This window comes from Python bivittatus, unplaced genomic scaffold (assembly GCF_059951505.1).
Source record: "Python bivittatus isolate LINGU-HERP-01145 unplaced genomic scaffold, Pbiv_v1 ctg000180_np1212, whole genome shotgun sequence".
Classification (NCBI taxonomy): Eukaryota; Metazoa; Chordata; class Lepidosauria; order Squamata; family Pythonidae; genus Python; species Python bivittatus.
The window spans coordinates 7,276,234-7,304,126 of NW_028277047.1; the positions used below are offsets into that span (position 1 = coordinate 7,276,234).

A 27,893-nucleotide genomic window follows, 5' to 3' on the forward strand; every position below is an offset into this window, starting at 1 on the left:
GGCGTCGGTCCAACTTGGACAGGCCAGGCGAAGTTGCCTTTCTGGGCGGGGAGGAACCCGCTCTGCTCTTTCCTCCTCAGAAGCATCTCGGCAGATCCTTTGTGGGAAGATGGGCTTTTCTGGGTACTGCGAGTCGACACCGGCTTGGGGGCCCACAGACGATCGACGTCCGAGATCGTTGGCCCAGCAGCTGAACGGCTCCGTCCCCCTGGAGCCCCCGCGCGCTCTAACGGCTCCGTCCCTCCTGCCCCGAGGGGGCGGGGCTCGGTTTCCCTCCGTCGCCTCGCGAGTCGGGCGGGCGTAAGGAGGAAAAAGTGCCTGTCAGAAAAGGCGCGAGAGGGGTGAAGGAAATAGCACGTCAGGAGAAACAGTGCGAGGCGATGCGTGTGTCAGAAGGCTTGAGGATGAAAACTATGTAGAAAAGCGATGAAACCACTCAGTGTGCAAGAGAAAAATGCGTGTGTCAGAAAGCGTGAGGGGTGAAAAGTTAATGTGTAAGAGAAGTGAAGGAAATAGGGTGATGAGAAAAATGTGTGTCAGAAGAGGCGCGCGAGAGTGTGAGGAGTGAAAACATTACATATAAGGTGGTAGCATGTGAGACAAAAGTGCCTGTGTTGGGAGAAAAACGAACTTGTGCCTGTGAGCAAAGGGCATGTCTGAGAAAAGGTGGTGTATGTGGGAAAGGAAAAATGTATTTGTGTGCACAAGAAAAGGTGTGTGAGAAAAGTAGGGAAAGAAAAAGTGAGTAAAAGTGTGATGGAGAAAAAGTGCATGCCTGGGGTCATGTCTGAAGGAGAAAAAATGTGAGTGAATGGATGAAAAAGTATATGTGTGAGAAAAATGGTGTGTGAGGCAAAAGTGCGTCAGACATGAAGTAGTACATGTCAGAAAAAGGTGTGTGGCCGGAAAAGTTGAACGAGGAGGAAAAGGGTATTTCGGGGAAGTGCATGTCTGGAGGAGAAAAACTTGTGAAAAAGGTATGTTCCTGTGAGGAAGAAAATGTGAGAAAAATGAGGGAAGTAATGTATGTATGTGAGGGAGAAAAATGTGGATGTCAGGGTGTGAAGAAAATATTTCTGTGAGAAAAGTGTGAGAGAAATAAAATAGTGTCAGAGGGAAAAGTATTCTGGGGAGGATCGAGAAACTTTGTGAGGGAAAGATGTGTGTGCTCCCTGCTTAGATTGACCTTGACTCCTGGCTTATATACAAAGGCCAAACTGAAGGATTCCTTTCAATTTGAGAAGCAAATCCTACATTACTTCCAACTGAATGAGAATGGGTCACAGAAAATGGGTTCAGTGCCCAGGAAGATGGGCATCCCTTTTTGTTGTGCCAAGACTGGTGGCTCAACTTCTTTTCTCAGAGGTTTGGCAACCCAAGCTAAGCCACGGGGGTGGGGGGGCGGCAAAAGTGGGCAGGTGGGTCAGGCTGGGAGGGCCTTTCTGAAGGGAGATTCAGGGAGAAGGGGTTGTGGGGCTGGCAAGAGCAATCAAGGCTTTGGATCCCACCTGTCTGCTTCTCCCCAGGACCCCCCTTGGGAGCAGGGGGAAGGAGGACCCAGAACAAAAGCAGCAAAGAAAAGGAGTCTCAACAGGAAGGGGACTTTTTATGGAAATGACTGGATCTTTATTCAGGTGCTTTGCATAACATTCCACCAGCAGCTTGGAGGGATGGGGGTCTGCAGCAGGAAGCCTGAGAATTAGGAGGGTGAACGCGGATTGCAGCTTTGGGAGCCGGACCACGCCTGTTGCTCTCAGCCAGCTGAATGGGGGTTGTAGTGCTCCAGTCAAGGATGTGGTGGAGGGTGCCAGGCCAGGAGAAGCTGCTGAAGACTTAGGTTTCCATATAACCACCAAATGGCTACTGGAGGGCGGAATTTGCCCGCTGAGAAAGTGACCCAAGGCGAGCATGTCCAGTCCCAGAAGGCAAAAGTGAGGAGGTGCCACAGCCTTCTCCCTCCCTCTCCCATGTGCCATCTGGCCTTTTCTAAGCAGGTGGGCATTATCCCCGTAACAGGCGGGAGCAGTAGCCAAGTCTGGGTGATGCCCCCTGAGGCTAAGCACGGGCGGCCTGTTTGGTCTATGGAGAGGGGCTGGAACCTCACCAAGCTCCCTGCTGAGCACCCCAACCACCTGAGTGTTGGTAGCTTGCAGGTTGACATCTGGATCCCAGGTCACTCTGAACTACCTAACCAGTGGGACCTTGAACTGGCAAAAGCGGGGAATGTACCCACTGCCCAGTGAGTTCTGTTCTGCATGTAGGAAACCTGAACTTAACGTGCAATTGTGAGATAAGCCCGATAGACTTATTTCTACGTTCAGCTGCATTTGTGCAGTTAGGCCAGGGAGGTGGGGACTAACCTCTCCAGAGTGCCTTCTCACAAACAAACCTTTGTCTCCGTCCAGCCGTGGCAGTCGTGTTGGGAAAGTCCCCGTCTGCCAGAATCCCAAATATGGAGCTGAGGACCTTAAGCCCAGGTTAATGAAGCCAAATGACTGTGCTCACAGACCACGCAGCAAGCAACGTTAATATGTCCGTTTCTCACAAGCCCTGCTAAAGAGAAAGGGTGGGTTTCACGCAATCTTTTTTTGCCTAGAGCAACGAATTGAGTGAATCCGAGCAAAGAGTTTCGTTGGGGCCAAATCTCAGCGCTCCTGCCAGAAGATTGGTCCGCTGAAAGATCCCAAAGGGAACCAGTAGCGGATGGCCATTTCTCCCTTTTCTTCCATGAGGAGGACCTGAGCAGCTTTTATCCAAGGGCCTCCATAGAGATTTCTTGGTCCCTCGCAGGAGAAGGAAAAAACCAAGAGATTTTGGAAGGTAGATGCAAAATTGCCGAGGAAGAGGGAAGGGGGTATGTGGAATTACAGCAAATGGTCTTCTCTTTTGTCTGATGCCTAAAATAGGCAGCAGAGACCCTCTGGTGTCTTCGTCCCTGTAAAAGGAATAAGGATGACTTGACTTCTGCCATTTCTGATGGTGAAAGCTTGCAAAATTAAAAATGTTGATTAAAAGGGCTGCAGAAGCAACCAGAAACTGGAGCGTTGTCAGGCTTTGTGCTCAGAAATTTTAACTCCTGTGCGTGGTCCCTACAAGGTGTTAGTCCTCTGATGCAGTGATGCCCTGATATCCCCACCCTGTCTTTTATCTGGAACATGATCAATTGCAAAGGAGGAGATCATGAACCAAGTTAGTAAAAGAAACTTTTTGGATGTTCTTTCTCAAGCATCAAAGTATCTTGGTATGCTGGTGCGGGGAATTATTTGCAAGATGCCCAGCTGAATAAAATGTGTCCTCGTTTCTCCCCGTCTGCCACCATGTTGCCTTTGATAATGTAACATCATCAATTGTAATATTCCTCCAGAAAGAAGATGGAAGGATTTAAGGGTTTGGGAGGATGTAGCAAAAGTCGTAGGTGACACCTGCACCTCATCATTCATTCATTCATTCATTCATTCATTCATTCATTCATTCATTCATTCATTCATTCATTCATTCAATGTATATGGGTGCCCATCTCAACGAGTTGACCTTAAGGGAACAAATGCAGTAAATTTGTGACTGGGTTTGGGATGAGTAAGAGGAAGATTTTTTTTTAAATCTTAGTTCAGGTTTGAGCAGAAAATAGGTCTGAATCTATTTGATAGGTCAGTGGGTGCCTTGTGGCCAAGGCTGAGTTTCCTTCTTGGATAATAAGGCATAAGGAGTGAATTTCTTTGCAAAAGACCAGAACACCTCACCAGCAGTCATCACCCAGATAAGCAGAGATTAACCCCAAGATTATCACCAGACATACAATCAAGCAGTAAACAATACCCTAATCAAGGAACTACCAAAAAACCCCACCCCCACCAACACTGGCAGGGCAAGCCACTGTATATGAACAGAGAGCAAACCCACTCCCTTCTAGCGCTGAAGATGTTACCTAGCTGGGTAAGGAAGAAAACAACCAAGCTCAGAGAACCCCGAGGAGACTACAAGTGTCACATTCTTTTCATTTCCGTTCCCTGTCCTTCCCCTAAAATGCCTTTGCTTTGGAATGTGTATTTTGAAATTATTGGAGTTTTATTCATTAAACCGTTTAGACCCCCATCTACCAAAGCGTCTTGGTGGTTTCAATGGGAAAAAAAGTAAAAAGATGCAACAGCTGTTTTAGAGGGGTGTGTGGAGGTGTTGGCTGTGTGCACACAAAACATTTAACCAGGTAAGTTACAAACCTAGCGGCTGCGTTTGTGCCACAGACTGGGCTTGGTTCGGCTTAATCCAGATTTGGTTTTTCACCTTAGCATCTTGTGTGACTCTGGCTCATTTATCTAGTTTCTGGATCAGTTATTAAGTGAACCCAGAAAAGGAGTAAATTTGATAGCCAGAGTAAGCGTGTTCTGCAGCCTAACCCAGCCAGAGGGCCAGGAGGGAGTGAATTCAGGGATGAGCCTCTTGAGAAGATGGAGGCAGAAGCACCTTCTCGGTATCCAGTGAACTATGCTATCCACTGTCCCTAACCAATAACGCTATTGATAGTGCTGAATGGGGCAAAGGAAAGTGTAGAGGAGAGTCTGAATTCAGTCCTGTAAACAAAGCCCAGTAATATTAGTCGCCCAGCGCCATCTGCTGGGAAGCCGCATCTAAATTCACTTAATCTGGAAAAAAGCCAGTCCTGCTGAGGCTCAAGATCGAGGCTGGGCTGTTTTCAGCCAGCGCATGCCAAATTCAGCATACACTGAACAGTTCCCGGTTGGGAGATGGCCTCTCCGTAGGTCCTAGGTACATTACGAGTCCTACGAATTCTGCACTTTGGAGGCTCAGGTCAGTGAAATGCTAAAGCCGTGGGTTCTGCTGTGGATACGTGGTATAGTAAGAGTTTTTTGTTTTGTTTTTTTGCAGTTGTTGGAGCCTCATTGGTTCAGAGTTGTGAGGTGGAAAACATATTAGACCCAAACAAGGCAGGGAAGAATACAGAGCATTTCTTCTGTAATTCTTTTCAATTCTTTTATAACAGTAGCCATGTTTCTGCACGATTGCACTGGAAAACATGGGATGGTGTGTATATGCTTGGTTGTGGATCACATGGTTGGGGAGGAGTTCTAGAATAGATTCACAAACTACATGGGATGAATAATTCTTTATGATATTTTCCCATTTCTCTATGATTTCCATATGTGCACTGTGAGCATAACACCATTCAGATCTTTAAACGAGCCATTTTAGTGGGCTGATTTTTATAAATGTATTAATTTTTAAAGCAATTTTTGTATGAACGCTAACATCTTTTACCTGTTCTCTACAACAGCATGTGATTGAAAATTAACTCCCAAGTATTTAAATGTCTTAATTTGCTCCATGTAGATGCCATTAATCAATGCAATGTCCACCACTTACAAAATTTCTAGTAAAGAGCATCTCCTTTACTTTGTGTGTTGACAAGTCTTTCCTTCAAGACAGGGCTTGAAGACTCCCAACTTAGATCTACATGTATTGTAGATAGGATGGTTGCATCATCGGCATATAGAAAAGCTGGTGCAAGTTTACTTCTCAGGTTTGGAGGGCTTCTTGTTAAACCTTGGAACTAAAGAATTGATTTAAATATTGAAAAGAAGCGCAGCTAAGGATACAACCTTATTTTATTTATTTTTGAACAGAAGTTGGGCAGAAAGGCATCCTAGAATACCACTTCTATTCTGAACCTCATAAACTATAAATGTTAGTTAGTGGCCAATAAAAGATGTTGCCAGTATTGCCCAGAGCCTGTTTCTGCAGGCTGAATCAAATGCTGCCTTTAAATCAATAAAAGCGGTGTAAGCAGAGCACTATTTTGAACTAACTAGGTGGTGCAAAATAATACACTGTTCAAGTGTGGCCCACACCAGCCATCGTATGCCGGCTGTGAAAGCCTTCGACAATACACTGTTCAAGTGTTGACTGTCCTGCCTTAAACCAGCTTGCTCATTGGCCAGTGTATGGTCCTGCATCAGCTAGTCAACTAATTTCCAGTGAAGATGTATATAATTTACTGATTATTCTTAGGAGTACAGCAGCGCATCAAACACGGAAGTATTTTGTTTCAAACTCAGAACAAACCGTTGTGTTCCAGAGGTTCTGCCAAACCATTTCAAAATAGTCATAGTTTAGCCGGCAGAAATATTGTAGTTGTTCTGGATTTTTGAATGCAACGATATATGGATGGGACAAAGTTGGCATGTATCATCAGCTGTCTCCTCTCAGCAGCCCCCAGCATAGCATATTCCAGTGGCCTTCTGCCCCACCACCCCATCACCCCAGGGTTTCTTCTTCCCTCCCATCAGCTGCTTCCACTACCACTACTGATATCCCAGCATATTTTCCCTTCTCTCCCTCTTGTATAATAAAAAATTATTTCAGACCAGCATAGTAGAGCATCTGTAAAATTTACAATCACTAACTTTATTGTCCACATTCCTACCCTGCCACAATCCAGGAACTCTTGGTGACATACATAGAATATAAAGTCAAACATCCACAGTAATACAATCATAAAACATGGCACCCCACCAAACATTGCAAACAATAACAATAGAAAATAAAGATGCTCCCAAGAACAACTTTTTCTGTAAAAGCTTCCAAAATGTTAACAAATAGGGGAGCAGGCTGACCTCCACTGGGAGGTTGTTCCACAGTGTTGGTGCTGCCATGGAAAAGCAGTGCCTCCTTGCTTCAACCTGCCAGCCTCCCAAAAACGTGGGATCATTAGCAGTCTCCCTATTTGATCTAATTGGTTGGGCTGGTACCAGTTAGAGTAGGCTAGGTTTTTATAGGTTAAAATCGGTACTTTAAATTGTACCCAGAAACCAATTGGCAGCCAATGCAGGGTCTGCAAAACTGGTGTTATAGTATACGCTCCCAATAGGAGCTGGAAAGCATGCAGACTGCTGAACAATTGGACCAATTCTAATTTCCAAGAGGTTTTTAAGGGCAACCCTTCCCCCCCACCCTGGCAGAGTGGAGAGATTGGAGAGGAAGGGATTTCAAGAGAGTACTGTAAACTCTCTGTGTAGCACACCCATGGCTTCCAGCCCCAGGCTGCCAGCGAAATCACATTGCTTTCAACGTGTAGAAGAGCAAACGGCTAACTCTTGCAATCCCTTCCTCTCCAATCTCTCTGCTTTGCAAGGGGGAAAAATAAACACAGGTCAGGCACAGGACAACACATACTGACTGTATTGGCAATCATGTGACTGAGGGACACTGTGAAGGTCATAAATGGTTGCAAATTGGCTGTAAAGTTATTTTTTCAGCACTATCCTAACTTCAAACAGTTGCTGAATGAGTGGTAGGTATGCAAGGACTACCTATAATATAATTGAGGGACTGCATCTCCCCAATCACATCTACCTGTCTGGTCTGGCAGAAAGGGCATGTTGGGGGTCCCATCCACTAAAGAATGTCATCTGATGGGACTCAGGACGGGAGTGTTTTTTTGCCCCAGCACCCACCTGTCATAGCCCAGGACTCTGACTCCAAAGCTGCTGCTCCAGCTGAACCAGTGGAATGTCAACCTCAGGAAACACCAAGCCAGGAATTACCTGAGGCCGATCAAACACAGGCACCATCAGAACAATGAGTGGGGTAACAGTAAAGAAATTGCTGTTCATTCTTTGAATGAACCTTTGTAAAAAGCTTGTTTCTGAACTATCCATGGAAGAAAATATGAAAAAAATCATTATCTTCTGTGATTTCCACTAAGTGTCCCCACTTCTGGTAAGTGTAAAACTTGATTCTTGGTTGAATATCTCAAATTTCACAACCGTGGGTCATCTCAACTTAGAGGGTACAAAAATTTATCAATATATTCTTTCAGTTTCAAGCAGCAATTCAGGCTGCAAGGAAAATCTCAAAAATTTTCTCATGAAAACTTAGTGGCTGATCTTGTTTCACCACATACACAACATTAAGAAATTGTAAATTATTCCTACAGTAAAGGCTCTGCAGATTCATCACTTTATTTTGGAGTTCTCTGTTGGCATTCATATGATCCAATTAATTAATTAAAATCTCCATTAGCATTATATATAAACTATCCATTTTATGTTTTATCGTCTTTAAAGTCTCTCCCCAATTTTTGTTGTCACGAGCAAGAGCTCTCCAGCCCAACCAATTCTCTTTTACTTATTGTCTTTTTGAGCTAGGCATGGCTGCTGCCTCTGTCAGACTGCTTTTAGGGGGTGTTTCTTTTTTTTTTTTTTAAGACCTAGTTTAGGAATGGACCGAAATATTCAGTAACTATGACCACATTTGGCAAGATGTTCTTAATTGAATGTAAGCGCAACTCTTGCACTTTTTCAGACTTTGTTTAATAAAGAATTTAATGGCAAAGCAAATAAGGAAAATCAGGAGTTGTACATCTTCTTTTGTATAGGTCTTTGACCCAGGACACAATATGCCATATTAAAAAATAAAACTAACTTCTAAAAGATTTTTGGCTACGTAAGCAAATTCATACTTGTTGCAATGAAAACATTTGTGAATCAAAAATGAAAAAAAGGGATTAGATGTCAGATTCCAAAAAAGATGTATTTGCACTGTAAAATTTGTATAATTTACATGTAGATTTCAGTAACAGTCACCTGACCCAACAATCTGAGCCTATATCATCAATTTTTACAATTTTGTACTTTAAATTATGAGCAATACAGGTAGTCCTCAGTTTAAGAACAAGTTCTGTTCCCAAGGTCTGTCCTTAAGTCAGACGTGTATGTAAGCTGGAACAGTACTATTGTATAATATCATGTAAGTGGTACTGTGTAATTAACTCAAACCATTGTGTATTTAACTTGAATCATTGTGTACTTAACTTGAATTTTGCTACAATAGGCTCTGTTCTTTACTATGGGTTGTCCTTAAACCAGGTGTTCTTAATCCGGGGACTACTTTTACATGTATTTATTTATACATTCATTCATTAAAACCTTTTATTCTGCTTGTACAGCAAAGGATACTAAAAGAGCCTCTAGTGCTAGCAGAAACTTGGTTTGAAGCCCAACACACTACGGCAGGAACAGGGTCAAACAAAAATATACATTACTAATACACACACATACACATATATACACACACACATATCTCAATATCATGTGATAAAGCATTATACAATTCCCCCCAAAAAACTAAAAATAAAAAAATATATCTCCATCCTTTTCTGTTTCTTCTCACTGGATACATGTGTACTTCTCATTAGAGCAAATCAAGCACAGATGTCTTTGCAACAGGTGTCTCTATAATTGTAGGAGCAGGAATCCTTCAGGCAAGTCTTTACCATTGCCTACAGGATTTGCATCAATCAAAAGAAGTATTTACACTGTGGGAGGGAATTGCAAAGAAGAACTGTGCAATTTTCAACAGCTCTGAGTAGCATGCAATGGCTTTGACTTTCAGAAAATATTTGGTCCATTTTTGGTGTGAAAGCAGATGTTGGAACTCTTCTTCATCACTGGAAGATTCAACAAATTTTTTCAGATATTTGAACTGAATGAAACACTTCATACTGTCAATTTCCACACCTTTCTCAGTTAAGTATGCTACACATGTTTCCACATCACTCCAGCTTGGCAGATCACTTAGGGCCATCCACGTGAAGGAAGAAAACTCCTGCAGAGATGCCATCCACATCGCCAAGTATTCTATGCAGTTACTGTAAAGACGATGCACTCCATCAGAGAAGGTGTCGCACTCTGCCTCTAGTCCCTCCTTGCGCTTCTCTGCAAGCATCCCCTTCACTGTTAAGGACATGAAGTTCTGAGCTCTACGATCAAGCAGGATGGTATGCACGGAGTCCAACGTCTTCATCACTTCCACAATGGAGTTATTTTCCCGTTCCATCTCTTCAATGTGCAAATGGAATGCGTTCATGAGCGAATGCATGTGCCAAAGGTACAGCTCACTGAACTCGTGCTCAAAAAAGTTCTTGAGCACAGTAGGTGGATTGCTCTGGGCCAAGAAGAAGGACTTCAGGGTTGGATACATCTGAAGCAGTTTTGTGATGCCAGGGAATAAGGACAGCCACCGAGCCTTGCTGTGGGAGAGCAGTCTTTTATATTCCACCTCGACAAACTCACAGTATTCTTGTAGGAATTCAGTCCGTACTGTGTATATGTGGAAGTACTGGTAGATTTTTAGAATGATGTTCTCAATGTCCACATCAAGGGTGTCTGCTCCGTGATGGATGCAATTATGCAAAATGTGGGCTGGACAGTACACCCCAATTAAAGTCTCTCTCTGGAGTGCTTTCTTCAACTTGGTGAACACACTCCTCGCCTCTTCGTCTTGCCGAAGTCCACCAAACATGGTGTTGCAGTTGTCCCCTGCAAACGCCACACATTTCTGAAACAATCCATATTTCTTGAGAACTTTGACAAGATAGTCTGAGACAGCATTGGCTGTCTCAGTGGGTGCTTCCTGAAGTTCTAGGAGTTTGGTCTTCAAGCCACCATTCCTGTAGTCATAATATTGAATAAGTACTGGGAACATTTTCACTGCACTGTGATTGCTGTCATCTATAGCTACTCCACAGAAAGGGATGCAATTTTCTTCAAGTGCCTTCAGGTCAACATTCTCTACGCATGGAGTTAGCACACAATTCTCAATACTTTCTGTCTTGGTTTGGTCACTGGACAATTTCTGAACTATGTCTGCATTAGGAAATAATTTTCTCAAGTCAGAATTATCATCCATTGATTTCTGGCTGTTGTGACTCATGACTGTGTGGAATGCTAGAGTGCTGTCAGCTGCAGTAACAGCATCCTCTGTTTCACTGTCTGGATCCACAAAAAAGTCTGTTTTTGCAGACCAGTTGTCCCGTGTTATTGCTTTATTGCGTTTGTATGCTTTGAGTGCTTTCTTGTGCTTGTCAGAGGACATGTGATACTCCAAATCACCGGGACCTTTATGTGCAACTGACACAAATGTGCCAGGTTTGCAGACCAAACACTCTGCTTCATAGTCATCTCTACCTTTACGAAAATCAGGATAATTGCGCCTTGTTTTCTCAGTAAACAGACATTTTCGTTTAGACATTATTTTATCTTCAGTGTGGCTCAAAAGCTGAGTCCTAGAATCCTGCAGGAAACAAAATGCATGGACAGGTTCAAGTTTGGAAGGAATCATAAGAGATTGCTTTACGATCTAGAAAAGTATGGTAGTAAAAGGTACTCCACACACCAGTATCTTCGAAGTGATTTGGTTACTTTAGGTGAGCCAAGGTTTGGCCACAACAAAAGCCTAGAACATTTGAGATCCTTTAATTTGGAAGACAGGATACTGGGGAAGGACATGACTGAGGTATATAAAATGAAGGAAGAAGTACACAGGGAGCTTTTTTCCCTCTTTCCAAACCTAGGGAAGAGGTAATCCAATGAAGCTCATCAGAAGGTGCTTTAGAACAGATAAAAGCACTTCTCTGTACATATAGCACATAATAAACTTTTGCCTCCAGATTGCAGCAAATCCCAGTTACATGGGAACAATGGCTGGAAATGGGCATATCTCCATCTCCTGCTTGCAAGCACCCCAGAAGCCATGAGAGAAACAAAATGCTGCACTAAGATGGGCCTTGGTCCGATCCAGCAGGGCAACTCTAATGACTGGCAACTAGGTATAGAATGATGCCATGCTAGTCAAATAGCACAGATGTTGCCAACCAGTCCACTTGCTCTTTTGCTTCACTCTTACTTTTGCTCCCATTTGCCCAGCTCAAGCCTCAGCAGCAGCAGGTAAAAAGGGGGGGGGGGAATCCAATTTTGAGACTGCCCAACTCCACAACGACTGTGGGTTGCTTACAATGAAGTAAAATTTGAAAATCACATACATCAAAGATGATAAAGCTGACTAGAAGACCAATTCATAATATAAAATAACAACCTACCAAAAGCAAAGGGGCTCAACCAGCTATCTTACCCCAAGGCCTGGGAGAAGAACCAGGTTTTCAAAATTTGTAAAAAATCAATAGGGTGGGAATAGTATGGATCTCCAGGGGGGATATCACTGAGAAGGTATGCTTTCTGGATCCTATAAGATGACACTGCTTGATCGATGGAACCCAGTGCATGCCCACTCCAGCTAACCTCACTGGATGGCCCAAAACATAAGCGGTCCCTCAGGTAGCGAGCCCCTATGCCGTGAAGAGCTTCATAGGCGATAACCAGCAGCGACTGTCTGAAGGTTTGTTTCTTGGAGGCTTGGTTTTGCGTGAAGCCAGTCGGGGTCATTAATTGACAGCGGAAACCCAGAAAAGTGAAACCCAGAAAAATGGGGGAATTCAGTCACTAGATTTAACGTGTTGTGGAAATCCAAGCCAGTTCGGTCAACCGTGGCTCATTAAACGAGATCAACGTACCTTCAGACCACAAAGCCCCCGAAAGGGGAAGAAGCAAAAGCAGGACAGAAACGCGTATAGTCACTATCTCACAGCTCGTCATGAAGACCATATTTTTCCCTTTATTGATTTTCTAAATCCCCGCCCCGGAAGACGTCTAGAAAGCGAGGAGAAAGCGCCCAGCCTAGCGTAGGCGCGCTGCGTCACCCCGGCTCCGACATTATCCGCAGCTGTTTGGGCCAGGGAGCATCGGCCCCTCCCACTCCTCCCACAGCGTCAATATGGCTTCGCCGGGAACAAACAAAATGGCCGCGCGAGCTCCGCGCGCCCCGCTCCGGAGGCAAAGAGGCCCGCCCGGTTGATTCTCTGAGCTCCAGGGCGCCGGAAGTCTGCGGGCGGCCCGCGGTTTTCGAGCCCGCCCTCCGCGGACCCCACCGGCGGCCTCACCTGCCGTTCGGTCCGCCCTTTTTCCCGCTCAGCCTCCGCTCCCGCTGCCTCGTGCGATGGTGTGGGCGGCGGTGCGAGGCGCGCAGGCGCGGGACGAGCTGCGAGGCGGCGAGCGGGAAGGGCGAGCGAGCGAGCATGGGGCAGCCGAGCTCGGCTTCTCCCCCTCGGCGGCTGGCGGGACGGGGAAGTCTGGGGCGCCTTAGGAAACGCTGGGCACCTGGCCTCCCCCCTCCTCTTCCCCCGATTCTCTCCGCCACGCGCGGTAGGGCAGGCAGCGGGGAGGCCGTCGGCAGAGGCGTCGGTCCAACTTGGACAGGCCAGGCGAAGTTGCCTTTCTGGGCGGGGAGGAACCCGCTCTGCTCTTTCCTCCTCAGAAGCATCTCGGCAGATCCTTTGTGGGAAGATGGGCTTTTCTGGGTACTGCGAGTCGACACCGGCTTGGGGGCCCACAGACGATCGACGTCCGAGATCGTTGGCCCAGCAGCTGAACGGCTCCGTCCCCCTGGAGCCCCCGCGCGCTCTAACGGCTCCGTCCCTCCTGCCACGAGGGGGCGGGGCTCGGTTTCCCTCCGTCGCCTCGCGAGTCGGGCGGGCGTAAGGAGGAAAAAGTGCCTGTCAGAAAAGGCGCGAGAGGGGTGAAGGAAATAGCACGTCAGGAGAAACAGTGCGAGGCGATGCGTGTGTCAGAAGGCTTGAGGATGAAAACTATGTAGAAAAGCGATGAAACCACTCAGTGTGCAAGAGAAAAATGCGTGTGTCAGAAAGCGTGAGGGGTGAAAAGTTAATGTGTAAGAGAAGTGAAGGAAATAGGGTGATGAGAAAAATGTGTGTCAGAAGAGGCGCGCGAGAGTGTGAGGAGTGAAAACATTACATATAAGGTGGTAGCATGTGAGACAAAAGTGCCTGTGTTGGGAGAAAAACGAACTTGTGCCTGTGAGCAAAGGGCATGTCTGAGAAAAGGTGGTGTATGTGGGAAAGGAAAAATGTATTTGTGTGCACAAGAAAAGGTGTGTGAGAAAAGTAGGGAAAGAAAAAGTGAGTAAAAGTGTGATGGAGAAAAAGTGCATGCCTGGGGTCATGTCTGAAGGAGAAAAAATGTGAGTGAATGGATGAAAAAGTATATGTGTGAGAAAAATGGTGTGTGAGGCAAAAGTGTGTCAAGCGTGAACTAAGATGCAAGAGTGAGTGGTGAAAAGTTAATAGGTGAGAAAAGTGAATGAAATTGCGTGAGACAAAAGGCCGTGTATTTGGAAGAAAAGCGAACTCGTATGTCAAAAAAGTATGTGAAGGAGAAAAAGTAAGTTGGAGGAAAGATGTATACTTGATAAAAAGTGCATGTCAGAAAGTGAGGGGGCAAAAAAGTGAGTAAAATGCATCTTGTCAGGGAGAAAAGCAAGCTTGTCAGAAAAATGTGTCTGAGGGAGAAAAATTACAAGAGTGTGTGAGGGGGTGAAAACCTTGAGGGAAATAAGTGTGGGACAAAAGTGTCAGAAGAATAAACTAGTACGTTTCAGAAAAAGCTGTGAGAAAAGTGTATGGCAGGAAGAGTAAGAAAAGCATGAAGAGGAGGAGGAAAGGGGTATTTGCATGCGTCACAAAAATGAACTTGTGAAAAAGTTGTTTGAGGAAAAAAACAAAAGTGTAAGGGAAGTAGTGCATGAGACAAAATAGCATACCAGAAAAGGGCAGATCTATGAGGACAAATTTTGTACGCGTGCGGGAGGCCTGTGAGAAAAAGTGCAAGACGAAATGCATGTGTCAGAAAAACTTGTGCATGTCAGAAAAGGGCATGTCTGAGGGAGAAAAGTTCTATATGCATGAAAGAGGAAAGAAAAGTGAAGTATATTTCTGTTGAGAAAAATGCATGTGTGACAGGAACAAAAGATGTGTGCAAAAGTGTAGAAAGAAACGTGTGTGTCAAAGAGAAAATATTTTAAAACTTGTGGCTGAGGGAGAAGATGTTGCGTATGGCTGTGAGAAAACTCTGGGTGTGTGGGTGAGTAAATGTGAGAAAAGTGTATTTTCTAGAAGCCAGGAGAGCTGGCGGATTTCATCCTGTGCCATTTTGGGCTGCATTTCCACTAAAGGGTGTGTGTATGTTGATTTACATCTTTCACAGGGATGCTTTTTTGTATGGCAGGGTTGGCCCAATACATTTAAAGCTGCTGCATTTATGCACATGCAGTGTTTGATTAGTTTTATCCTTGATTAGTGTTTTTGTAACTTGGGTAACTATGCATGGTGTGGAAAATCCACCAAAATGTGAGGGTGGGAAATCCTGTTACATGATTCCTCTAAAGCAAGACCAGTGAGGCTTTTTCCCACGGAACCAGGCACACATTTGTGCAATCTTTTGATTGCTGCAGTTCAACCTAGCAGAGCCTTGCCACAAAACTGCACACTCTCCTTTGCTGCTGCATCCACACCACTGCCTCCTGTAGAGTTGTTGCTACCCATCACCTTCTTCCTAATGGAAGAGTGTGGCGGATCTTTCCCGTCTGCTGTGTGCAGACCCGCATCTTACAGCAGTCCTTTCTAAGTCCCACCCAAAATGTCGTCACTGAATAGAGGAGGAGGAAGAGAGCAAGGAGCAGCCAATTGACTACCTGGAAGGGAGTGACGTCAAGGCGGATAGGGTGGGGTCCTGTTGCAACTTCAGAAAAGCTTACAAGGAAGCACGAAGGAGGTAGGAAAGTTTGAGTCTGTGTCATCTGGTTCACTTCTATTTTCTTATGATGTGATCTATTGCTAAGAATTCATCTCTTTTATTTAATTCCAGTACAGGTGGAAGATAGTTTCCTTAATCCCATTTAGTATAGCTTGCCTTTTCCACCTTAGCTCTGCTTCATCATGGGTACTCTGTTGCTACTAGTTTAATATCTATTTAATTTTAATTGAGGATTATGGTATCCAAGGTTGTCCTAAAAGGAAATGGAAATCAGCTCAGGTCACTTAGATGTTGTGTTCTCACAACATGCTTGACCTGCTTCCTGAATGAATTCATTTATTATGGTTCTCTATGCCTGGAACCATAAATTGACCCAAATAGGCTTGGTTGAGCTAAGAAGCTAAGCCAAACTTAGTCTGTTATGTGAATGCAATTCTTAGATTTGTAATTGGTCTGTTGTGTTGTGGAATCACAGCATTGATAACCAGTGAAGTTGTACGTGGAGGAGAGATAGTAAAATGTAATGGATCACAACAGGGCTTATTTAGCCCTATATTCTGTTCATGTAGGGTCAAGAAATAACTTTGGATGGACCACAAATTGGACATTACTGTTCCAAGTCCTTTTTGTCTGCAACTTGGTAGCTATTTGTTTAGTTCCATTAATCTTATTACACAATAACCCAATGGCTATGCCTGCACTTGGCAGCAGAGGGTTATGCTACTTAAGCATGTGCTGTGAAAATGTCTTTTAAAGCCATCTCATGGCTTTAAATACTCATGTCATCTTGTGACAAGGAATATTTATTTGATTTATCCCATTCTCAGTCCAGAGAAACTATAGGAGGTAACCATAATGTAATGGTATATGGCAAATATATATTTTAAAGCCATCTTACCTGTCCACCCCAACATCTTGTGACAGGAAATGCCACCATTTAATTGTATTCACTTTTCCAACATTCAGGAACAGGAAGGAGTCAAAGGCAACTTTGGAAAAAAGAATGAAGGCCAATCAAAGTCTCTCTGATTTCATTTCTGCTGGAAATGGAGATGAAAGTATTTAGTAGTTAGAAACAAAGAGAAAGAGCAAAAAGAGGCAATCTGCTAGCTGCATTACAGTATTTTATTTTATTATTTTATACTTTTTCAATCATTTATTAAAGTTACCTGGGCAAAAGTTTTTAAAAAATTAGTCAGGGAGGGGGACTAAGCATGGAAGTAAATGCTTGTTTTATCTCACTGACTTAACATACCTACTTCAGGAAAGGTTAAAAGTATACTTTGGCTGCAAAAACATTTCCAGCTGTGGCTTTTTTGTAAAGAACAATCCCAAGGTGGGAAACAAGTTGCAATAAGTTAAAAACAATTCTAAAAAGTAATAATAACATAATTAGATAAAACCCTTACATGTTTAAAGCTAAAAGGACAGTAAGTCAGAACAGAAGAAAATGGAACAGAAGAATATAGCTGTACAACTAAGCCCAAATTGTGCATGAACAATACCAGCTGCAATGAAAGGAGTTCCACTTCTGGATTTTGAAAATACTTTTTCCTGGATTAGTAAATTTTTGGCAGTTGGGGTACCCTCATCTGTGGCACATTCATGGCTTAACACAGTGTGTGTTTATACTGTAGTTTGTTCATGAAGTCACAGTTTGCTAGGTTTGCACACAGGATTGAGCTATAATCCATGGTTTAAATAAACCATACTGAGCTAGTACGATAAACTATATGCTGTGGATTGCAAACCACAATATATGAAGTTAAAACTAGGCAAACTGCAACTCAGCTTAATGGACATATTTAGCCATCATATAAAATATGTTTGATTCCCACAATATGCTAGAATAGCCTGGCATCAAATGGAAGTGGGTAGTTTGTTTTCTGTATATTGGGGGAACCCAGCCTTGTCGTAGAATATTGTGATGGTTTTTATGAACTACAGCATCCTGTTAAGTCAGAATAGATCATTATGTTCTGTTAACACAGATTAACATGTTAGGGTTAGGGTTGATGAGCCCCATGTCTTTGGCTAGGCTTAGAATTGAATTTGTGTCTATGCTTAATTTGTCCTCAAGCATACAACTGTTTTTGTTTTGTTTTTTTATTACAGATGGAGGGGGACAAGCTTATGGTACCCCCTAGTGGGGACCATGGCTCTCAGCGAAGTAGTATCTCTTCCACTGGTCCTCGTGGTGAGTGAAATGGGTAAAAGAAAATGCCCCCCCCCAAAGGATGTATGAGTAAAAGTCAAAGTAAAAATGTTTAGTAACAGACTTTTGCTTTTATTCTGTGCTTGCCAACCTGGTGTCTGCCAAATGGCTGGGTTCATATAACACACTTAACCAGCTCTGTCAAAGACCTAATATTCACATAACATGCTAAGTTTTGTTAGTTCAAAGCTTAGCTCATTTTTGGTTATACAATGTATTACGCAGAACCAGTCCATGTGATTTGTTTTTTGTTTGTTTGTTTGTTTTAAGGAATTGTACAGCTGCTGCAGTTAGAGCTGAATTGGGAATCCATACAGTTTGTTCTTTGTCTAAAATCAGGGCTTATAATTATTGGTGCAAAATCAATGCTATGGAAACTGATACTCCCAAAATTGTGTCTGTTAGAACAGACAAAGTCTCAATTACAGACTTCTTGGATAGTACAATTGACAAATTATATTAGGAACTGTGGTCTCCCTGTCTCATGTCCAATTGTTTCTGGAGAACAAACTAAAAAGATTGCCGCACAAAGAATCTTGAATATAGAAGCACAGAAAGATATAGCCACCCTTAGTAAGGTTGGCACACTGAAATGGATGAGCCGTTATAAACGTACCTTCCAAATTGCCAGGTATTTAAACACAGAAATGCCCAAATATCTTAGGGTGGTTTTTAGTCGAGCAAGATTTGAGCAGTTGGACACAATGGTTAAATATGGAGGATTTAACCAAGTCTCTTATAATGAATGCACTTGTATTTGCGGAGCTCCAGAGATAGAAGACTTAACACATATATTATTTGAATGTCAACTATATAAAAAAGAGAGGGATCCGTATCTTGGACCTCACATTAGATAAATGATCTATTGGGAATCCTCATATTAAAACCTATTTAATGTACGGTCAAAATTCAAAAATTACACATAATACAGCCTTTTATTTGAACAAAACAGTACAGTTGACATCTGCATATGTGGATCTGATCAGAGTAAATTGTAGGCGTGATACAGAAATATGATTTGCATCTTTTTTCTTTTTTAATTTTGTTTCCCTTATTTTTAATATATGGTCTTAAAAATGCCTTATGTTTTATATGTTTTATATTCTGTTTCCTGATATGGCCTAATGGCTAATCAATATTAATAAACTAAACTTTAAGGAATTGTGCAAACCTAGAAAATAAGTTATTCCAGTCATCAGGTTAAGTGTGCTATGTGAATACTGCAACTGTCTTTTTAATCCTCCTTTCTCTGCATTTTAGCCCAGGATGTCCTCGTTTATCTTGTTGATGACACTGTGGTGCGTCTAACAATGGACAACCTACCCTCAGTCACGGCTCACGAGTTGCATCGGATGGTGTTAGATGTGCTGAACCTGCCCGAATGTGCACTTGAGATCTTTTCATTGTGGCTAGTCTCCCCCTTCCTTGGTAAGACTTCAAGGATCAGGCTTCCCATTGACTTTCCAAAGAGGCCTAGAGCCTGACCTGGTAGTCCAGCTTGAACAACTCTATTGGGAGGGATGGCAATGGCAAGGAGTTGCCATGGGGCCATACTAAAGACAGGCTTGCCCTGTCTGTAGACTTCTTTACCCTGTGTTCATGTAACCTGCTTCACTGTGTCAGTTGCAAACCTAGAGGCTGTATATGTACAGCATGCTAAGCTTGGCTTGTGATAGCCTTGGTTAGGTATTTTGCTGTTTCAGCATGTTTGCAATTATAATTTTTATTTGCAAAATTAATTTGGGACCCTGTTGAAGTGTGTTGGTTATGAATACATCCGCTGAATCCTCTCCTATCTTTCTGTCTTGCAGAAGTTCAGCTGAAACCCAAACACCAACCATATAAGGTCTGCCGGCAGTGGCAAGATTTGCTCTTTCGTTTCACTAGCTGCTCCGTGGAAGAGTTTGTTGAAGGTGCTTGCATCTCTGTATGCAAATGTGATATGTATAAAAGTCCTTTATCTAATCCTAAAAAGAATTCTTTCACTGGTCTGTTCTATCTGCAGTCCAGAATCATGCAACATACTGGAGTAGGCTAAAATGCAAGTTGGGTAGTTTTCTTAGCCTGTTGTATGAAGCCAGCCTTGTTTAGGCAGAGTAAGGTTTATTTGTTTGAGCATCGCAAGTTACATGAGCGGGTCCTTTGTCTTTTGTTAACTCGGGTTCAGGATTAAGCATGTTATGTGAATTTAGGTACAGAATTTGAGTGTTACAGACCAGAGGAGCATGTGGCATTTACCTGCAAGTGTCTGCAAGGCAGAAATAGCTAATTGTGTTTGCACCGTTCCTGAAAAATATTAGAAAGCTCTCTCTCATTTTGGTATTGATTCATTCAAACTACAGAGTCTAGCTTAATTATAAAACAAACTTTCATTGGTGCCAAAATCTCTTAATAGTCAATTTCAGTCCAGGAGAGGGCTGAAAACAACACTGTTCATCCAAACCTTTTAAAATTGTATGGTGTGTGGTTTATACTGCTGGGGGTTTATGGGATGTATTTTATTACTGAGCTGCTAGGACAAGGTAATTTATACATTTCGTAAGTAAGTGATAAATAGATGCATACAATTCTAGGACTAGCATGATTCACTCATTGTGTACAGGAAGGTTTCCACTTTTAGAGTGTTTCATTACATATAAGTGTGTGTGGGAGTTGGCCAGGCCTTTCTTGAACTCTTTTCAAGAAAGCCAGGCTTTTGAATCACAGCCTGTCCCCTGCTTTTCTTCCCTGACTTTCTCATAGATGAACCATCACTTCAGTTCCGCAGAAATATCTTTTTCTTGAGAAGAAAGGAGCTGCAGGTGAGTTCAAAGAGAGTCAAGCTCATCCATGCAAATCCATGGATGGGTTTAGGGCAGGATGTGACCCTCCAAGCTCTGTTATGTGCCTACGTCATAACATTGAGCATTTGCAAGTTAGAGCTCCAGCAGAAAGTTTCAGCACTTCCATAAATCCAAATATTGATTAATCCTTGCTGAATAGTGGTTTATTTGCTCTTAGAAGTCTTTTTTTTAAACCTAAAAAGGGTTTTTTTGCATTTTTCTAAAGTTTTGGGATTTTCTACCGAAATCACTATTATCTTATAGTTTGTATGTTTTGTGGGGTGGGAGGTGACAGGGTACAGAACACACAGGAATTGGCAGAGGAAGTGTTAAATGCATTATTTTGCATTCACTTGCTGTCTTTCTGCCATTATGGACTACTGTAGACCTTTGTTTTATGATTCAGTGTATTATGAAAATGCAGAAAAGGGGTTAATTGACACATTAAGCTGTAATGTGTAGTTTACTTTGGGTTGAACACAGTTTATCATGCCTTTACAGACATGTCCGTGTAATTTCCTTGGCAACAATATGGAAGTGGATTGATACTCTCTTCTGGGAGTTTCTTTAACTTCCTAATCCAGCCTCCAGCTCTGGGATTTCCTAGTGGTGTCCCCTCCAAGTATTAACCAGGCTTGACATTGTTAGCTACACTTGGGATTCTAATATTGATTTTGTTCCAGATTCAGGATGAGGATGTTCTGCGCCTCTTGTATGAAGAGGCTAAGTACAACATTCTGGAAGGAAGATATCCATGTGACCTCACAGATTGCGAGGCATTAGGAGCTCTGGTTTGCCGAATCAACTTGGGCCCTTACAATCCGGAGCAGCACACGGCTTCTTTCTTGAAGTAGGTGGGATCCAAACAACAATTGTGTTCTGTGATTCTCAAGGCTCATGCAGAATACTGAAGAGCTTTTTTTGAAGCAGAAGGAAGTAGAACTGGTGAAAAATTAGCAGTTAAAACAATTTTGAAAAACCCTTAAACTAAGGATTGTTTAGAATATTAGCGTGGTATTCAATCTTATATACAGATAATACAAAACTGAATATGGATTTTAATTTTGGGGAGGATTTTGTATTTCTCCTTAAGATTCAGTATGTTTGTATTTCATTTCACAATTTTTAAAATCTTGGCTGTTCTGATCATTTTAATTTTAAAAAAGCAATTAAAAATAGCTAATGGGGCTCTGTGTTGTCTCAGACCAAATATAACAGTATATAGGATTTCATTTACAGCCATTGCTGCATACTGTATTAAGTTGTTGTTCCCCAAGCACACTGATGTGAATCTGCATCATAACTTGGAATAAAGATGCAAGGATGATCAAATGCTATAGCAAGCTACTTCAAACTAGAGTATGTGGGATTGGACCACGCATATGTCCTTCCAAAGTAGATTTCCTTCATTGCTGATCATGCTAAGCCATAATTTGGGTTGTAAACCATAACTGATTTATGGGTTATGATTATGTGGCTGAGAGAGTACACCAGGTAAGTCATGATTTAATATCCTTGGATAAACCACAACTGGCTGGGTCCACTGAACATGCTAAGCCATAAATCATATTTTATAAAAAATGGGTAGAGTGACAGATCACATTAAGCGTTCATGTTGTTTATTTGGCATTCTGCATGTAAAAATTCCTGTGCTTGTAGTTCAGCCAGACTGGATGGCGTGATTGGAGTTAGATAACTGCAGCTGTTGGAAAGTTGGAAACTTTCCATGTTGGAAAGTTCTAGAAATAGCAGAAATGGATGACAAGCAATAAAACTTACATGGCATTATTTCTCAGTGACTTCACACTGCTTAGGTAGTGACGTTCTGCTCTGAAAGCAGGGAAGAAAGCAAGGACTGAGATCAGTTGTGCTGAGTGGGAGTTTTTATTTTTTTGATTTTTTTTTCCTTCCTAGAGAGAGACTGGATTCCTTCTTGCCTTCCCACCTTTGCCACAGAGGCCATAAGCGCTTTGCCAGCCTTTGGAAACGGGCCAGCTCCCAGTTGCCTATCAATGAGCAGGGTCTCCTGCATGCCTTTCGTGAGGTACCTGAGGCAGGGGCTTGCGAAGAACATGCCACTCTGCTCAGGTTGTACCATGCCTATCTGCAAAAGTGCCATGAGCTTCCTTATTATGGGTAGGTTTGGTGGAACATGGAACCACAAAGCAGGGTGAGAGAAATTGGAATGTCCCAAGCAGGTGATCAGATCTGCAGTCTGGGGAGAGGGGAGATATATGAGGACAGCAAAAAGCAGAAAGGAAAAGGTAATTTCCTTGTGTTTTAGCACAGTTTTCTACTACCTGTTACTTGCCAGACAGATTGGGATATAAGCCCCAGGATCCCAGGCCATGCTGACTGGGGATTCTGGAAGTTGTAGTCATATTCCAACTGGCAAGAGCCAGACTGGGATAGACTGTCACAGTGAACTGAACATTGACTCAGGGAGGCCTTGTAGCTCCAACTCAGTTAACACACTGAAACTTGGGGTGGGGGGGAATGCTTTCTGTGTCCTAAACTGCACCAGCCTTGGGAGTTATGTTGTCAGGTGTTTACACTCCAGTACTCTTGTCTGCTTCCTCTCTCTACAGCTGTGCCTTTTTCTTTGGGGAAATAGACAAGCCGGTTCAGGGATTGCTGCATCGGAGTGGACGCAAAGCTGTGATAGTGGCAATCAGCCTAGATGGCGTCTATATCATTGATAGCAAGGAGAAGGTAATTCTGAAGTGGTGATGTTTTTGTGAATGGGTAGCCCTCTACAATATGTGGCTTGGCTGACTAAACTGAGCCACTTGGAGTTCTTGGCCCTTTTATGCATTCTGCTTTATGGCATACCAGCATTACAAGTTATATGAAGTGGTCTATCAGGCAACACTGAATAAGAGTTTTCTTTCAAATTCTGAAGGCCCAGATCCTGGATGGGACAAAGTTCACAAAGGCCCTCCATCATTACCCCTCCCCCTGATACAACTTTCTTTCTTCCTTGCAGTATGTTTTGCTGGGCCTGCGCTTTCAGGAATTATCATGGGATCACACATTCCCAAGTGAGGAGGAACATATCCTGTGGTTGGAATTTGATGGGGAGAATGAAGGTCGGCAAGTCAACAAACTGCTCAAGGTTTACTCTAAGCAGGTATGTGCATGCGTGGGAGAGACATTAAAACTTAATGGCTGGGTCACATAATAAGCTTATGTTACAACTACCCTATTTTCTAGGTGTGACGAATACACCGAACCATGAAGTAACTAAACAGAGTAGATTTGCACAGTGTGCTACATCCACCCTAAAAGTAACTAGGTTTATCACTGTGTTATGTAAATGCAGCGGCTGCGTTTACCTGGTTTACTTACCTGGTTAGACATACCATGCAGACAACATGACATGTTTAACCCAGCTCTCCTTGCATATGGTTCTGACAGTTACTTAATCACACTAACTGGATGAGGATTGCATTAGGAGAATGCAGACTCCCTGCTTGCTCTCTCCAAGAAGTGCCATGAGCCTTTGCACCAGGGGAGCTCTGGCAAGGCTTCATTACATCACTAATCCCTCCTTTTTTTTTATCCAGACAGTACATGCGGCTTGGCCATTGCAGCCAGTCAGCATTGTGAGGTGTGTTTTGTGCTACCAAATCTCAGAAATGAGTTCTGTAATGGAGAGGCTTGCATTTTCAATTGTTTTTTCTATCCAGCTCAGGTTTGGTTGTGGGGGGGCAAGAACCAAGCAGGCAAAACTGAGGGGGATTTTTTGTTCCCATAATGCAACTAACTGGGAAAAGTTATTTCTCTCCTTTGTGTCATTTAACACCCTGGGTGAAGTAATCCCCTTTTAATTTTACCTGGAGGGTGCTGGCTTGAAAAAGGCTATATTAAAAGGACCCGTATCCATCTTTACAGGCTGAACTCATGAGTAGTCTAATTGAATATTGTATTGAGCTGAATGTGGCTGCTAAGGGGCTGGATCCAGAGCCCCCCACTGCTGCAGTTCCCACATCTGATCAACAGCCTCCCAAAATTCAGCGGCAGCACAGTGTGCTCTGTAGTCGGATCCAACGCTTAGCCACCATAGACTATGTTGAGGAAGGTAAGCTGGTGAAAAGAGAGAGAGAGAGTTTGGAGGAGGAGGTTGTCTTTCCCAAGATATTCCAATGCAAATATCCAGCAATAACATTTGTGTCAGCATGTTCCCTTTCTAAGAAGCACGATACTCAATTGCATCTGCCCTTGGCCTGATCCAGCAGCATTCTTCTTAGGAAAATGCATTAATTAATCACTAAAATGCATATTATAATTTTAATTGATTTTAATTGTTTTGTAAACCATCCAGAGTTATTTAATGAGATGGGCAGTGACAAATTTGATAAATAAATAAAACCAGCTAGGTCAGCCCATTAGAACTTTTCTTTACTAGGATGCTTTACTTCCAGTTACTAAATACTGGAGATATGGAGCATAGAGAATTGCTGTTTTCTTCTCTTGCTTATGAGAAACAGGGTGCTGAACTAGTTGACTCTTTGAATTTAGTCCAGCTTGTCTCCTCATAAGCTGTAGGTAGCAGCTGCTGAGCTACATACTTGTTCTTATTTGGTGTGGTGACTGGCATAGAAGATTGATGTACTGAAAAGAAAAACTCTAGTTTTTCAGAATTTCCTGCAGTGCCTATGGAATCTGAAGGCATTCTTGGAAAATAAAAATGAAAAATTGAAGGCTTTGTTTGAAAGTGTGCCAGACTATGCATAAAAAAACAAAAAATGAGGTATGATGGTAGAAAGCTGAAAGACTAGAGGGAACAGCCTCATTAGCTTGTTTAAATAGGCTATACCCACCATATCAGTACATCAACTTAACATTAAAAAAAAAAAAGGAAAAAAAGTAACAAAACCCTCAAGAAATACGTTAAAAGTCATTGTTTGAAAGTATGTGATAATCATGTTGATAAGGCTTAAATAGGGCTATAAAATTGTAAAGATCCAAAATCAATATTTGTGTCCAAGAAGTTGTTGGAGGAAACCTATTAGGAATTTCTTTGTCCACAGAAATAAAAAAAAATGGAAACCAAATTTGTAATAGACTGTCAAAAATCCCAGTGTCCTCACTGGGGCTAATTTTTTTTACTTGGAGATTGCATGATTCCTACCAGTGTGATTTGTAAATTATAGTTTCCAGCTTTGTGCACCAACTAGTATGTGTTCAACAAACCCTAGTTAAGCTGTGTGAACCCGGCCACTGACTGTTGCTGAGTTGGTATATCCCAGCTTGTATCTGTATGTGTTTCTCTCTCTTGCTTTAGGGAAAGAGATCAAGAGGGTGAAACCTCGCCGCACAACATCCTTCTTTGGCCGCCAGCTGTCAAATGCTCCTACCTCCTACTTGGCGGTGCGGGCAGCTGAGAACTTGGAGCAGGGCTGATCCCCATTCTGGTACTGGGGTAGAAACAGGACCAGGCAACCTCGGGGGCAGTGCGACTACATGGTCAGCATCCTTGACTCTGCCTTTGGGGGTTAGATGCTGTCTACTATACCTCTATCTCCAGAAAAAAACATTACATATATTCCCTTATGCTGTCAGACATTATCCAGCCATACTCTCAGTCTTACTGGGATTGGGCTATCATAATGTGCCAGGTTCTTCCTTATACCCCAGATTTTGAGTTTGTTCCCAGCATGCAGCAGAGCTGTAATAAGAGATCCATTCTCCCTACTACAAAGTGCCTTTACTGTCACATTTTTCCAACCGGTGGTCATGGTGCAACCGTAGTCATCCCAAATTGCTGATTTTTCTCTACTTCTTTATGGTTTTCAGGAAAAAAGGAATCTATCCCCAAATACACTGTCAGGTACCTGAATAATTGAGAAAAAAGTCCAGTGTTAGTAAAACTTTGAAGGGGAGAAGCCAAAGGTTACTATCACTTGGCAGTTGGCATCCAAGGAGTGAATCCCTGTTGTATTTTTAATTTTTTATTATTATTATTTCAGTCCAGCAGCTCAATTTCATCTATTAGCAGGAGGAGAAAATATTTTTTTAACCACAGTTTGATGCAGGAGCTTAAGAGACATCTCTAAAAAAAGGGCAATGCTTTTGGGGTGGTTGTGACTTTAAAAAGATCTTTTTATAATACTTGAGTAACATTTGAAGATGAGGGAAGATGGGGGACTGTGTATGCTGGGCTACTGCATAACCAGGAAAACTTGGTTGCACTTTTACAAACTCATGGGTATAAAATATATGCATCTACTACTTACCACCACATATACTCTTGACATTTTCTCTTGGACAATTTTTGTCAATTTTGTTCTTTTGAGCTCAACTGCATTGCTGTTATTGGGGTTATGGAACACATGTCCTTGACAGCTTTTCTCAACCAGAGATGACGTGGAACATTTTCATAATCTCCATTTTGTCTGTGAATTACAATGTTTATACTCCAAACTTTTGGAAGAGGCTCATTTTGAGGAAGGACGGCACCAAACACATTCCAGAAGGCAGAATAAGCAAATTATGCCTTTTGTTTCTTTTTATAATTTATATTTGGACATTTGGGGGGTTCTTTTCATCTCTCTTACCTCTATATCTTGAAATTTGTGTGCTGTTTTTTTAGCAGTTTCCTCCAAGTTGGTACTTGCTCCTCTTTGTCCAGTGGCAAGTGAAATCCATCTGGCTAATCACTGGTTTCTATCCCCTTTGAATTTCCATTTGGAAAAAAGTGCTTTTTTTTTCCTGTTTAAAACAATACTATGCAATGTCTCTTTTACTGACCTCCATTTTCAAAGTCTGCTTATTCATCTATTAACTTTATCTAGGGGATTGTAGCAATAAAAAGAATTTAAAACTGCACCTGCACTATATTCCTTTGAGTTTATTAGCTTCCCATGTGCTTGTACTTTTGTGCATACCCTAATTGTATTCCTACATTGTGCTAAGCCAGAATTAACTATGGATAGGACCCAGCTGCTCAGATTTGCCAAACATTCTTTATGGCTTAGTATGTGATGTGACCTAGCATTGCACTCAATGGAACTGGATTGGTTCATGACAGTAGATCTATATTAACATAATAGGATGACTGTGTTTGCATATGTGGTGTCAAAATGGACTAAGTTATGATTCAGTGGGATCTCCTGCCTCACCCAACTTATTAAAGGCAACCTAACTTGCATATCCTGGCCACCCAGCCAATGTGTATGTGTGTAATATTTCTACCCTGCCCAAAATTAGGATGCTAATGAGCAAAATTTCTACAAGCAACCAAAGATAAGGTTTCACAAAATGGTTGGGTTTGTATAACATGCTTAGCATACTAAATTAATCTAGATTTTGGATTTATACAATATTCTGAAGCATACATGAACCAAATAGTCTGAGTTTGCATAATCACAAAAACCCTAACTAACATATGTGAAT

General features: G+C 42.5%; 2 protein-coding genes and 1 long non-coding RNA gene across 4 annotated transcripts; 2 read left to right on the forward strand and 1 right to left on the reverse strand.

The window, feature by feature from the left end:
* The first annotated feature begins 252 nt into the window (after window positions 1–252).
* Window positions 253–4,084, forward strand: LOC148216380 (uncharacterized). The gene is made up of 3 exons (XR_015795564.1): window positions 253–977; window positions 1,527–1,634; window positions 2,406–4,084. It is a non-coding gene; the product is annotated as an uncharacterized LOC148216380 (long non-coding RNA).
* A 2,304-nt stretch (window positions 4,085–6,388) lies between these two features.
* Window positions 6,389–13,346, reverse strand: LOC148216381 (uncharacterized). The gene is made up of 2 exons (XM_088137500.1): window positions 12,791–13,346; window positions 6,389–11,088 (listed from the first exon to the last, which is right to left on the reverse strand). Exon 2 carries the CDS (start codon window positions 11,044–11,046, stop codon window positions 9,310–9,312), a length of 1,737 nt encoding a protein of 578 aa, XP_087993626.1. The 5' UTR covers window positions 11,047–11,088; window positions 12,791–13,346; the 3' UTR covers window positions 6,389–9,309.
* Window positions 13,338–27,661, forward strand: FRMD8 (FERM domain containing 8). Of its 2 annotated transcripts, XM_007444018.4 has the most exons (11): window positions 13,338–15,476; window positions 17,574–17,655; window positions 18,934–19,101; window positions 19,485–19,586; window positions 20,416–20,474; window positions 21,179–21,345; window positions 22,410–22,631; window positions 23,084–23,207; window positions 23,482–23,625; window positions 24,390–24,576; window positions 25,783–27,661. In XM_007444018.4, exons 2-11 carry the CDS (start codon window positions 17,574–17,576, stop codon window positions 25,899–25,901), a joined length of 1,374 nt encoding a protein of 457 aa, XP_007444080.1. In that variant the 5' UTR covers window positions 13,338–15,476; the 3' UTR covers window positions 25,902–27,661. The 2 variants fall into 2 exon arrangements, with proteins under 2 accessions (XP_007444080.1, XP_007444081.1); XM_007444019.4 differs by lacking the exon at window positions 22,410–22,631.
* Window positions 27,662–27,893: the final 232 nt, after the last annotated feature.